We start from the raw sequence: 13,579 nt of genomic DNA, 5'->3' as shown, positions 1-13,579 counted from the left end.
ATGATCCTACAATTTAACCCAACTGCAACTCTAGATTTCTTGTAAGCAATTTTTAATTCTTCAACTCAGCTGCTAATTGTGCCTGTGGAGTCTTTATGTCTGCCACAAACTGTGCTTATTAAGCCATAAACTGCTTAATTAACTCCTCCACATTGCTATTCGTAGTAGTCTCCTGATTATTTAGAGCTGGCTGTGGATTTGATTGCACTGGTCCTTTATACTAATTTTCATTCTATGTCAAATTTCCACCTCATGAAAAATTAGGATGGTTCCTCCAGTTTGTATTATACGTGTTGCCAAAATTCTATTGCCCTTGATGGTTATCATTCCCCATGTAGTTGACTGAATCTGGATTAACAGAACATGCATCTACTTTATGCTCACCACTTCTGCAAATTTCATACCACAAATTTATCTTTTGAACTGCATTTGTTGTGGCTGCTGGTTGTGTTGCACCAACTTTATATTATTCTACGGAATAGTCATATGGTTTTGCATTGCTACAATCAGTGCCTGTAATGTACTAAATTGATCAACATTCAATACCCTTGTAACCTTCTTTCGAGCGCTCCTTGAGTCTGCATGCCAATCAGGATTTCCTTATGCGATTTGATTCAGCAATGTATACAATTCTTCATAAGTTTTCCCCAAAGCTTGGCCTCCTACTGCTGAATCCAAAAGAATCTTCGTATTAGACTCTTGGTCTTCTATAAATGTGTGCACCAAGATATCATTAGATTGATATTGATGAGGACAATTTCTGATCATACCTTTAAATCTCTCCCAATCTTGGTAGAGATTTTCTCTATCTTTCTGTCTAAAATGATCTCAATCCTCAATTGTGCAGTCTTCTAGGATGGAAAGAGTCGAATAAGGAATTTTCGAGCATAATCTTCCTATAAAGTTATGGAGTGTAGTGGTTCAGTATGTAACCACCTCTTTGCTTGCCCATTTTTAGAAAAAGAGAAGAGTGTCAATCTGACATAACCAACATTCACATCATCAAAAATATATGTATCACATATTTCCAGGAAGGTATGTATGTGCTGCTGCGGATTCTCGTGTGAAAGTTCATGAAAGTGCCCCACGGAATTCAATAATTCCACCATATTTTGTTTTAATTCTCATTGACCACCTAGTTCAGGCTTCCAAATGTTATTAGTTACATGGTTCGTAAGAGTGATTTCCACCTCACGAATAGATCTTGCGGCTTGATAAACAGGAACAACTAAATAACAGGAGCTGGAACATTTCCAATATTTGGATCAGTAATAATTGAATATCATATTTCATCCATCTGTCCCTATTGAATGTAATATTGAGCTCTTCAACTCTGATGAAAAATTACTTCCGGTTCTGCAAAGGGATCTACCAACTCGTTCTCCCTAGCCAGCCCAATATTCAGCTAAACCTGCAAAAATTCAACCGCGAAGAACAAGTTGTTAGCACTTAAACTTATTATCAAAAATGAAAAATTAAGCAATTTACTAATTATACTAGTCCACGGAAACGGTGCCAAAAACTTATTGCGTCCCTACGCACATGCAAGTGTACGTGATCGTACAAGTAGAATCAAGACTTAGACATTCAGATATCATTCCCACGAGGACTAATAAACTAGAAATTTAATCAACCTTTAGTTTAAGACAGTTAGGTATTAAGTGCTTTAGAGTATTAAGATGATGTTGAATTTATGAATAGAAATGTAACTTATTAAATAGTGAATACCTAGTGGTGACTAGACCAAAGAAAGAAACGATTGTAATCAATAATTATGAGGATTCCTGGGTTGAGGCATTTTGAGCAATCATACAATTCTCTATTCTTATCACAGTCTAATTGGTTATCTGGTTGTTGATTCACAAGAGTTATGCCACGATCTGGGTCTCCCGACCTTAACTCTTCTACCTAGTAAACATTGTAGCTAAAACTCCCATAAAGATACAGTAATTCCTCTATTTTCTTAAACTTATCTTCTTGCAATTGAGCCAAGAAAGGCTTCCAGATATATCCCCATCCTAGATGATAATTCAAACCCCTTATTTTATAAAAAGATAAGAAGCTTTCTCTTTAATTTCTTCATTCTATCCTATGATTCTCCTCTTAGATGCACATAGAAATATAGATTTATTCTAATGGTGGCTACTCGTCAAAATAGTAAGCTCAAGAATTTAAGAACAAATAGGTGATAGTGAAAAAAGAAACTATGAATAAGAATATAAAAAGAGTAATCATGTTCATGGTCTCAACCCCAAAATAAGGGTGTTTAGCCACTCATGTTTGAATTCAACATCCAAAATAAGTAATTAACCATACCCAAAAATAATTCTTGAAGTAAAGAAGTTCAAAAGAAATAAGAACCATAAAATAAAGAATTTTGTATTTTTTTCTCCGTTGCTATGCTTCCCCAAAAAATCCTAGGAATTATGCTCATGTGTTCCTTTTATACTAAAGAAAATTTCACCAGATCTGTTGTCATGATGCGACACGTCACTAATCACGTTGAACCAATAAATGCGTCGCGCCAATATCGCATTGTCACACTAGAATTCATCTTTGAAAATCAAGCTAAGTCAATTTCTTCACCACACAAAGTGATGCATTGACATCGCATCATGTCACTGGAACTTGCTCCATAGAATTTGGCTAAGTGTTCAAACTTTAGACATCAACGGAACGTGTTAACATAGCATCGATGCACTGGAACTTGATCTTGAAATTTCTTCTAAGGCACAAAAATTACACATCAACACGAAGTGTTGACATCACATCATTGCATGGGAAGTTGTTCAATAATTTTTTACGAAGGCACAATATATTACCAGTTAACGCGATGCGTTTAGATCGCATTATGTCACTGGTATTTTTCTGCAGTTTCTTTCTTTCTTTTGGTCAATCCTCCTGATGTTTTTGCCTTCAATCCACATGGTCTTTCATCATTTCATGATATGTATCCCATTTTCTTCTAAATCTATGAAAAATTAACCTTGTATCTCTAATCACATCTATTAGCCATAAAACACAATTTAACTCACAATTCAATATAATAAGCATACTTTTTACTCTCAAAACAAGTCAAAATATAGGTTAATAGAGGTGTTTGGACATGTAAATATGCCCAAGATCACATTGGAGGATATACTTTCAACCTGTATGATTGATTTTGAAGGTAGTTGGGTTACGACTATATCTTTTGTGGAGTTTGCTTATAATAATTGTTATCACTCTAGTATTGGTGTAACCCCTTTTGAGGCATTGTATGATAAGACGTGCAGATCTCCTATTGGTTGGTTTGGGGTTGGAGAGGCAGACATGTTTGGTCTCGGTTCAGTCTACCAAGATATGGAGAAGGTCCAACAGTCCTATGCAGATATTCGGCATAGAGACTTGGAGTTTGAGGTTGGGGATAAGGTTTTTCTCAAGGTATCTCCCAAGAAGGGAGTAGCGATGTTTGGAAAAAAGGGAAAGCTCAGTCCCCAGTTTGTGGGTCCTTATGAGATTTTACAGAGAGTTGGTAATGTTGCTTTTGAACAGGAATTGCCTTCTAGATTGAGCTTGATTCATCCATTCTACCATGTTTCCATGAAGAGGAAGTTTATTATTGATCTTTATTCGGTGGTCCCTTTAAAAGAATTGTGTCTCATGGATTCTTTGTCTTATAAGAAACATCTGTTGAGATCTTGTAAAGGCAGGTTCATCGGTTTCGGACAAAGGATGTCACTTTGGTTAAGGTTCTTTGGCAGGACCATAAGGTAAAAAAAGCTAAATAGGAAGCGGAAGAGGACATGAAGTCCAAATATCCATATTTGTTTTCTGCTCTTGAGTTTCGTGCGGAAGGTATATGTCTCCAACACATCTCTATGTTTAGAGTTGTTAAAGGAAAGATTAATATCTTTGCCTCTTTATTTTTGAACCTTGTTCAATATGGGGAATATGTTTGATGACATACTACAAAGGACTCATGCATATGGTTACCCCTACGTTGTCCGTTATTTGGGGGAGAATATTCCTAGTAGGGGAGACTGAAACACCCTAGTCTCTACAACTAAGAAAATTTCCTGAAATTCTGATCTTTGGACCTAATATGGCCTAAGGGTACGAGTTGTATGTTATGGTACAGATGGTATGGTCCATTCGTATACTGACCAGTGTTGGTTGGTGAAATTGATTTTGGTTACTGGGATGGATACGACATAGGGGTAAGAGTCATATTGGTGGTCATTTGGGTCCTTAATTTTATAATTGGTCAATTAGGTTTGATCTAAGTATGAGTGCCTCATCTTGAGCCATAAGCCAGGGTACGAGTCTTAGAATAAACTCGTATAGTAGATAGTGTTCAATCCTCCAGGTATTTTATTCTGCCAGAGACACGGGCCGTGGATATAGAACATATGCTATAGTTACAAGTGGTGGATATCAATCGTATCGTAGGGTACGACTCATATGGGTCAATTGTATCTCTATGATAGGATTTTAGTGTAACTTAAGTGGGGATATTCTGGATGTTTCCCCATTTATCCTAATAGGTCCCACAACTTCTAACCAACTTGAGAGGTTATTTATCAAATTATTCAATACATTAACTTTTAGACACTTTTCTAAAACACTCTATAATTCTCTCAAGATCTTATGGACAAGGGAAGCTAGGGTTTCAAATAATGGATCAATTTGGGGCTTATCTTGGTGATTTCTTTCCATCATCATCTTTGTTTGAGGAGTGTTCTCTTCCCTCATAGTTATTCTAACTAAATGTATGGTTTTATGAATGTTCTCATGATTTCATTGATTGTATGATTTTGGTTTTCAAATATGATTTGGGGTTTTTTTATATAAAATTGTTGGTTATAGTTTCCTATGGTTTAATTATGCTTATATATGTATTAATGGTGGTTTTTGATAATTGGATTTCTAGAGAAGGTTTTTCTAGTAATTGGAATTGGTTTTGGTCATATTATGCCCCTAATGTGTTTGACAAAATACTTATAAAGATATGTGTATTGCATTGACTACTTTAATGGAACTCTTGTATGTTTTAAACTTAGTAAAGGAATTATGTACATTGATTTACATGGCTTTGAATAATAAAAGGTTAATTGGCTATGCTTTTGGGGAACATGGAAGTCTCCCAAATGGTTTAATATGGTAAATAAAAGGGCACTTGAAAGTCCCCTTAAACCTATATATGGTTGGCTATGGATGATACTTGCAAGTAAGTATTGGTATGATGACACCAATATCAATGGCCATGGTTAATAAATCAATAATGGTTTGGTTATTCAGAAATTCGTTTTAATTGGGTAATAATGATGATAGGTGTAACTCAGCCATTAAAGTTGGAGGTCCCGGGGGGGACCAAAACTGGGAACTCATATTTTCCGATCAGAGGTTCTTCATGGTGCCAGTATGCATGATTTCTCATTATTTTTTGGTGATGTACTAGTCATTCCAAGGGATACTTCCATGGTCGTGTGGCTATACACACTGGGGCCCTATAAGTAAGGGGAGCAGAACCTATATAGCATGTGGATGGTTTAAGACGGTAATGCTAAACAACCAAGGTAAATGTTTTAAAGGCATTCTAAACCCGATCCCTTTTCCCGACATGGTTACATATATATATATATGAATACGTGCATATGGATATGTGCATATGGATGGTTTTAGTTGGTTTTACAGATGATATTATTTTATCCTTACCTTGAGATCTTGCTAGCGATCACTCGCTAACCCTATCTATTGGCGGCAGTATACCCACGCTATGCAGGAACTAACCGTTCTACTCCTCCTACATATTGATTGACTGCGGGAGAATATTTGTACTTAAGTGGTGAGATTCCATCCATTCAGAAGGCTGTATATCATGTTATGGATATTTATAGGCACTTTGATTTTATTTTGGATATGGTTTTGGCTATAGTTAGGGGCACGTCCCAACCAGAATGCATTACAATTTTGGTTAGAGGTTTTATGGCACTTCTATGTGTTAGAATGATCGGTATCAGTATTGGTCCCAGCCTTGACATTGGAATAAGTTGTGAGGATAACATCATTCGACAATATTGTTGGTTGTTCTATCCTATTTCATTTTAGGATTTATTATAACATGTTTCGAAGCATCTTTAAATATGGCTTTGTTTATGGCCTTTGTTTTTGTATGGTTTTGTATGGTTGGACTATTGGTATGGGATGGTTGGACTCAGTTGGGTCAGCCATGGTTGTGATCTATTCTAAGAGTCTTTATGTGAGCATTACAGTATCTTGTTAGATGCTCGAAATTCAGCCATCTTAGGCTAGGCAACTAGAGGTTGGGTTGGGTAACGAGGGCAGTCTCCGGTCCTGGTTGGACATGGGATGCCTATTGCGATAAAACCCCTTGACGGATTGTGTCACGAACTATGGAACCTCACTATTTGAGTCCAACACCAACTGTCACTGAATCCTATCTATGAGTAGAAGGAGTAGTATGGCTAGTTCCTAAATCACGTGGAGATACAACCACTTAAAGATGGGTTAGCAGGTGAACGTTAGCATGCACTCAAGATAAGAATAAAGTAATTCCAACCTGTAAACATAAGTAAAGCAATCATAAGATATATATATATATATATAATCCATGCTAGGAAAGGGAATCGGGTTTAGCATGCCGTTAAAACTATTAACCTGGGTATGTATAGCTTAACTATCATAAACCACCCATGGGCTATATGTGTTCTGTGTAACCCCTTAAATGGGCCTCGATATGTATAGCTGCACACACTAAAGATACCGTTGGTGTATGATATTCTCGAGTACCCTTTGCTCTCTATGATACTTATATACAAGTGTACGTAGGGAATTCTCGTTTACCCTATAAGTATCATAGATGGTTTCCATGACCAATCCAAATGTCGGCAAACAAGAGTTTTCAGTGTTCGTACATTGGACTCTTACCTTCAGTATTAGCTATCACACCTCACCATTAATGCCCAATTAAAACCATTTCCGAACAACCAAGCCACCAATTTTATTATCATTAATCGAGTCTATTTTAAGTAGTTTTATCATACCGACTATAGCTTGCAAACAATGTCTTTAGCAAATCTTAGGGGACTCCCATGTACCCCATAGGTTTCTTTATTAGGCATACTTGGGGGATTCACATGTATCCCACAAGTAAATCAATATTTAGCTTAATTAAAAGATTCTCATGTACCCACAAGTATTTCATTATTATGTTTTTCTTTGGGATTCCCATGTGCCTCACAAGTCATTCATCATCCAAACCAATTTCATCATTTCATTCACTTTGGGGATTCCTATGTACCCCTGAAGGTTTTCATACAAAACAATTTTCTAGCAACCAAGGCCTTACCATTTAACCATTCCAAACCATTATTATTATTCTAATCCATTTAAACCAAATAATATGATTCAAAACCATCTAAACCGATTTAGATTTCCATTACTAAATCATACCTTGCAAAAGTTTCAATGGAAGTCCAACAATATAGTAAAAACTCTCCTCGGCATTTTATCAAACATGTTGAGAGTATATCTTTTTCAAGACCAAAATTAAAGCATAAACCATCAATTTTAGGGTTACCTATAACCCATTTATTAAACCACAACCAGCAACCACTCACATGTGTAAACCATAACTAAAAACACGTTAAAACATAGTTTTGACCAAGAATAAACATTACTCATTAATATGCATACAAACCCTCAACATTGGTTTTAAAAAAAAAATTTATGATTTACAATCAATGTTTAAGAAAACTTAAAACGTGTCTTTATTTGGAACTGACAATGAGGGAGGAGTATATGTATTATACAAACAGATTCACAAAAGGAAACTTGACTCTTGAGCCCTTTGAAGAAAACTTGAAGAAACCCTAGCCTTATTCTTCAAGAGAGTGCTAAGAAATTGTATTTGGAGTATTTTAATCTTCCAATAAGTGTTATAAGAGGCCACAACATGATATATAATGTGGGGACATAAGGGTTTTAGGGTTGGAAATATCTAGACTGTCGTTAGCTTAAAAGCTGAAAACCTACACCTAGGAGGCTACGACCACCCCCTTTAACCATACCTTTGGGAAAGACTAGTACCATATATCATACCCTAGACACCACCTTGGTCCCCCATACTGACCATCATACGATCACCAAGGGCTAGATTATACCTTAGGATACGAATGGTACCCTAAAATCGTACCTTGGACAGATTTAATAAGACCATACTTTTGCTATCATACGACTTGGCATTATACACCTTGTATCCTACTATAAAACCAGTGTGATGCTTTGTCGTATCTTGGATAGAAACAAACCCAAATACACTGACTAACATATGAGAAAGGGGACACAAAGACGCACTATAGCATACGTGTTGTATGCCCAAACTGTACCTTGTCCAGAATGTTCAAACTCAAAAAAATATTGCAAGGAACAAGGTTTAGGGTGTTTCAGAAATAGAGCGTAGAAAATGAAGTACCAGGAGCCACTCTGTCATTTCTAAAGGTGATGTACCAAATAATGTGGAAACCAATTTGACTACCATTATAATCAATGCGAGGGTAAAGTTGAAGTAGAATGATAATTTGATAGAAAGGCGCCTAGTCAATTTACAGGACAAAGACAAAGGTCACAATACGAAGAATGCCACCTCAAGATCATCAAACTGATAGATTAGGAATTCTCATGGGGCACAACATCCTATTTTCTTAAAAAATCTCTACAACATCCCATTTTCTTAAAAAGGCTCACCAACATAATAAAAGTGCCCCCAGATAGAAATCTCCCAATCAATCTTGTTAGATATTATAAGAATTGGTTCTTTCCATCTCCTAACCATATCAATGTTATTCTTGAGAGATGAAGATATTATATGTATGGGGTAAAATAGCTTAATAGAACACAATAAAATTGGGTTGGGTATATCATGTGTAGGCCCACATGGATGTTCTCTCAAGAATTATCCCAACACAGTGCAATGGAATCTCAGGCAGAAGACAGAAGTTACCTGAGAGAACCACTTATGGTTACTGCGTATGAAGGAATGAAAAAAAGTATTATATGTAATATTATTTCGGTCCATAGTTAACTCTCTACTAAACTGAGCCAGACATGTAGTAATTGCCTAGCATCCCCCAAAAGCTCGAGGCCAAGGGTCATTGAACGCGGTACTATAGGCTCAAAGAATAATGATATCTCATTAGCCGAAAGGCAACTTATTTACCCTACAGCCAGAAACTCTCCCTCCCATTGTAAAAATTTGATTTTTGGATCATCCTAACCTTTTAAGTAATAAAATGTCTTTATCTTGGTTCTTAAGTATTTTTTTTCATCCAAATATTTACCGCTTTCTCGTTATCTCACTGGAATTCAGTTGCATTTTTCCTTTGGAGAAAAAGATCTAACACTCGGCCTATATTGTAGATTTATTCCTAAATCTTCATCTTGGTCAATTATTATAATATTTACCTCATGTTGTTCATCTTTCACATATGTTTATTACCTGTGCAAAGCAAAGATCATAATACATGATCTTGACTCACGAATAAATTTAACTACACAAAAAAAATGGGAAACATTGATGTCGGTGGAAGATTGCAGTATTTAGTTGAATAGACTAAATGCATGTAAATGGACGGAAACATCATACTATTAGATTGAGAAAAAAAAGAGAATAAATTTCATTTTTTTGGTGGAACCACGGGGGATTTGTTTAGGTGAGTGGTAAATAATTATGTATGTCAGTTGTGGCACATGAGGTGACCAAATCTCCACGTAATACATAACAAAAAATGATGGTAAGCATGATAAATTGATGAGAACGTGAATGGTACTCATGTAATCACATCCAATCCACGGCTACTATTTTTTTCCTTTCCTATTTATACTCTCTTTGAACCTATCCATTTAAATATCAATTAAGAAAGTTAAGAACAAGGACCAAAACAAAAGACGACATATAACACTATCTACGTACTTAAGAAAAATAACTTAAAAAAAAACATGTCGTGGCAAACCTATGTGGATGACCACTTGATGTGTGAAATCGAAAACACAGGTGGCCATCTCTCTTCTGCAGCTATCCTTGGCTTTGATGGCAGTGTTTGGGCTGAAAGTCACAATTTTCCTAAGGTTAATCATTTATCCCTAACTTTTTTCTAATTAATTCAGGTTAGATAACCTATTTTTGGATTGATATATATATGTATATATATATATATATATATATATATATATATTTACCGATAATCCAAGATTTTGGGATTTAAATTTTGAGACAAATATGAGTTATTAATTAAAATTGGGATAGATATATTTCTTGGATTTATTTTTTTTTGCCTATAATCAAGATTTCAGATTAGAATTTTGAGACAAACCCAGTTCTTTTCTCCATAAACAATTATTCTCGGATCTGTTCGTTTCTAAATGTTCTTTTATTTAATTATTTGTTCTCATGCAATATTGTGTTTTTTCTATGGATCTATTTAATAATTTTTTACATTCCTATATATTTTTTTACGACTAGTATTCCTATATATCATGCTACTATAAATTCATTTAAAGATTAAAAAAGAAAATTTTATATGAATAGAGCATTCTGGTCCTGAGACCAGAACATATGTGTAATTGCCAATGTGCATTATTATATATGTATCCAAATTATTTCGTTTTTTATTTTCGTGGTTCGGGGTTTTGATCTTTCATGTTTATCTAATATGTCATTGATAGTTATGTCTTCGGTACGAAGAAAGATTGGATCTTGATTTGGTAATGAAATTCTATGGACGTTTACGGCCTATTTGAAAAATCAATAGAAAATTGAAATTTAGTGTAATTGAATGCATTTAAATAATTTAACATGTTTGGTTGATCAAATACTTGCCAATTTAAATGGGAATTGGGTGTAATTGAAAAGGTATGATGTAACAAATTTTTATATTTTTTTAGCATAGTGAATACACAGAATTAATACAAGTTAACCAATTGCAGAGAATTTGAGGTTGTTGCATAATTAATTGTTAAGGCTTTTGGCATTTCAAACCCTTAGAATATTAGTTTATGTAATGTGATCTTGATAATTACAAGTGATTTTGCATTTCCAGTTTAAACCAGAGGAGATCACTTATATCATGAAAGATTTTGAAGAACCTGGATATCTAGCTCCAACTGGTCTATTTCTTGCTGGGGCAAAATATATGGTCATCCAAGGAGAACCTGGTGCTGTAGTTCGTGGTAAAAAGGTACTCTTAGGAGAATTCAGTATTTAAATTTTATGAATTTTATTGCACTTTTGAAATCAATCCATTACTCCCTCTGTTACAAAAATGTTTGTCACAATTTTTCTTTTTTTAAATTGAATGATATTAACATTGAATAAACTTTTAAGATTTACTGTTTCATTATAATAATATGAGTAAAATTGTAACTTCAAATTTCCATATGATTTTTTATTATCTAAATTTTAATTTTAAAATGGAAAAGGATTAAAAAATACCCATAAACTATCTTAAAATAAAGAAAAAATACCCTCATTAGTTTTTTTATTAAAAAATACTCCTTTGTTAAACATTAGGCTCAAAAATACCTCTCACATTAACAAAATTTCACATAACATGCCACCGGCATAAAAAAGAGCCTCTTGTCCATGCCACATCATCGTCCATGTGAAAATTCCATCTTTAATTTCATCAGACCATTTAATTTCCTCAACCTAATTTATCACCCAATCCGACCCAAAAAAAAAACCATCTAGCTACTTACTCAATTGTTTGATTATACACAATATAAAACTTTTGCAGTCTCCCCACCAGCCCACGCCCCTCCCAAAAATAAATGAACAAATAACAACTTTTTAACCTTAATCAATAAATCAAACAACTTCTCCCGCTAACAAATATTTATGTTTAACTAGTATTAATCATTTGACTTTTCTTTGTAATTCTGCCTATATTAGTTTCACATTACTGGTATCAAATATGGATAAAAAATGAGAATTGCAGTAACCGAACAATTACATAAATCTTCTAAGAATTTATAAATAGAGGATCATATAGAAAAATCCAACTATCTTGGAAATGCACATAGTTAATCGATTAAACATGAATTCATTTTTTTTCTTTTAGATCGAGTCGGGTGATAAATTAGGCTGATGAAATTTGAGAAAAGTTTTTATAGGTGGGTGATGATAGGGCATGGTCAAGTGGTATTTTTTAACCAGTTGGCATGCTTGTTGAAAGTCTGTTAGAGATAGGGATATTTTTTTAACAAATATTTATAGGAGGGGTGTTTTTGAGCAAAAAAATCTAACGAGCATAACCTTTTCTATATTTCAGATAGTTTAGAGATTGTTTTAGCCCTTTTCAATTTTAAAATATTGAATTGATCCAATTTTCGCTTATCTTTTAAACAATCAAATTGACTATAATTATGAAGTGATGATGAGTGATCGAACAAATATTGGGCCTTGAGCTCTGGTGGTTTGACCATTACTAGATCTCAAAGGCGGGTTTTCATTGAGAACGGAATATTGTTTGTGTTATAGTCAACTATGTAAAAGGAGATGTTTGGGATAAAGACTCTTTATTATGGTGTTTATGTTAATAACAGGTCTCTTGGCAATACAAGACAGATTACTAATTGATTTTTTTGTTATTTGGTGTTTGGATGCTAAATAGTCGGAGCATTATTGGATGCTTCTGATCAATGGGATATGAAGAAGATTAAAAAATATTATGGTGTGATTGAAATTTGTCAATAAAAAGTTTATGATGAGATTTAGAAATGAGATGCATAGAGGAAGAGGACTAACATCAACTTTGTTTCCCCTTTTTGAAACACATTTTGCTGAGTATCACTCTCCTTTTGCTTACTCCTATCTTTTTAAATTGTAATTGATCTAGAAAAATGAAATGTGACAACTATTATAGAATGGTGGGATGACTTGTTTGAGGCAATGTCTTAGGACTTGATTTAATTTCTATATTTTAGTGAATGTAAAATTGTTCTTCTGTAGGGATCTGGTGGCATAACAATCAAAAAGACTGGACAGGCACTAATTTTTGGTATATATGAAGAACCAGTGACTCCAGGACAATGCAACATAGTGGTTGAGAAAATTGGTGACTACCTTGTTGACCAGGGATATTAATTACTCTTTTTAAAATTGATTATTTTATAATTAAAGTTTCTTGTAATTGACAATTGCGTCTATATTTTCTATGGAAAAACAAACTAGCTCTGTAGTTTCTTTTCTTCTTTATGGGGAAATAACAAGCGGCATGAGACATTTTCTCTTTTAGGGTTGCTGTATATTTCTCTTCTTGTTCTAAAATTTACTTTAACGAAATTATGTATTTGGCAGTTTGTAGATATTTTATTGCAAAACGGAAAGCATTCTCTGCAGGCCCAAAATGAAATTAATTGAATTTCTTATCTAATATACAATGGCTCATAGTTTTGTTGAATTATACAAAATTTATGCTCTATGCAATTATAGAACAAAATTTATGCTCTATGTTGCTATGTGTTCAGCACAGTTGTAGAACAAATAATCAAATATTTGAACATAAATTTTGAAGAAGTA

At 34.2% G+C, this 13,579-nt stretch overlaps 1 protein-coding gene and 1 non-coding gene across 2 annotated transcripts; both read left to right on the top strand.

Annotated features, from left to right (window-relative positions):
- Positions 1-739: 739 nt before the first annotated feature.
- Positions 740-842, top strand: LOC124889881. Its single transcript, XR_007048794.1, has one exon. It is a non-coding gene; the product is annotated as a small nucleolar RNA R71 (small nucleolar RNA).
- Positions 843-9,905: 9,063 nt separating this feature from the next.
- LOC107849811 (profilin-1) lies at positions 9,906-13,294 on the top strand. The gene is made up of 3 exons (XM_016694368.2): positions 9,906-10,128; positions 11,100-11,237; positions 13,010-13,294. Exons 1-3 carry the CDS (start codon positions 10,000-10,002, stop codon positions 13,142-13,144), a joined length of 402 nt encoding a protein of 133 aa, XP_016549854.1. The 5' UTR covers positions 9,906-9,999; the 3' UTR covers positions 13,145-13,294.
- Positions 13,295-13,579: the final 285 nt, after the last annotated feature.

This window comes from Capsicum annuum, chromosome 12 (genome assembly GCF_002878395.1).
Source record: "Capsicum annuum cultivar UCD-10X-F1 chromosome 12, UCD10Xv1.1, whole genome shotgun sequence".
NCBI classification, from domain to species: Eukaryota; Viridiplantae; Streptophyta; class Magnoliopsida; order Solanales; family Solanaceae; genus Capsicum; species Capsicum annuum.
The sequence above is the reverse complement of the archived record's forward strand: the minus strand, read 5'-3'. Positions and strand labels throughout refer to the sequence as shown.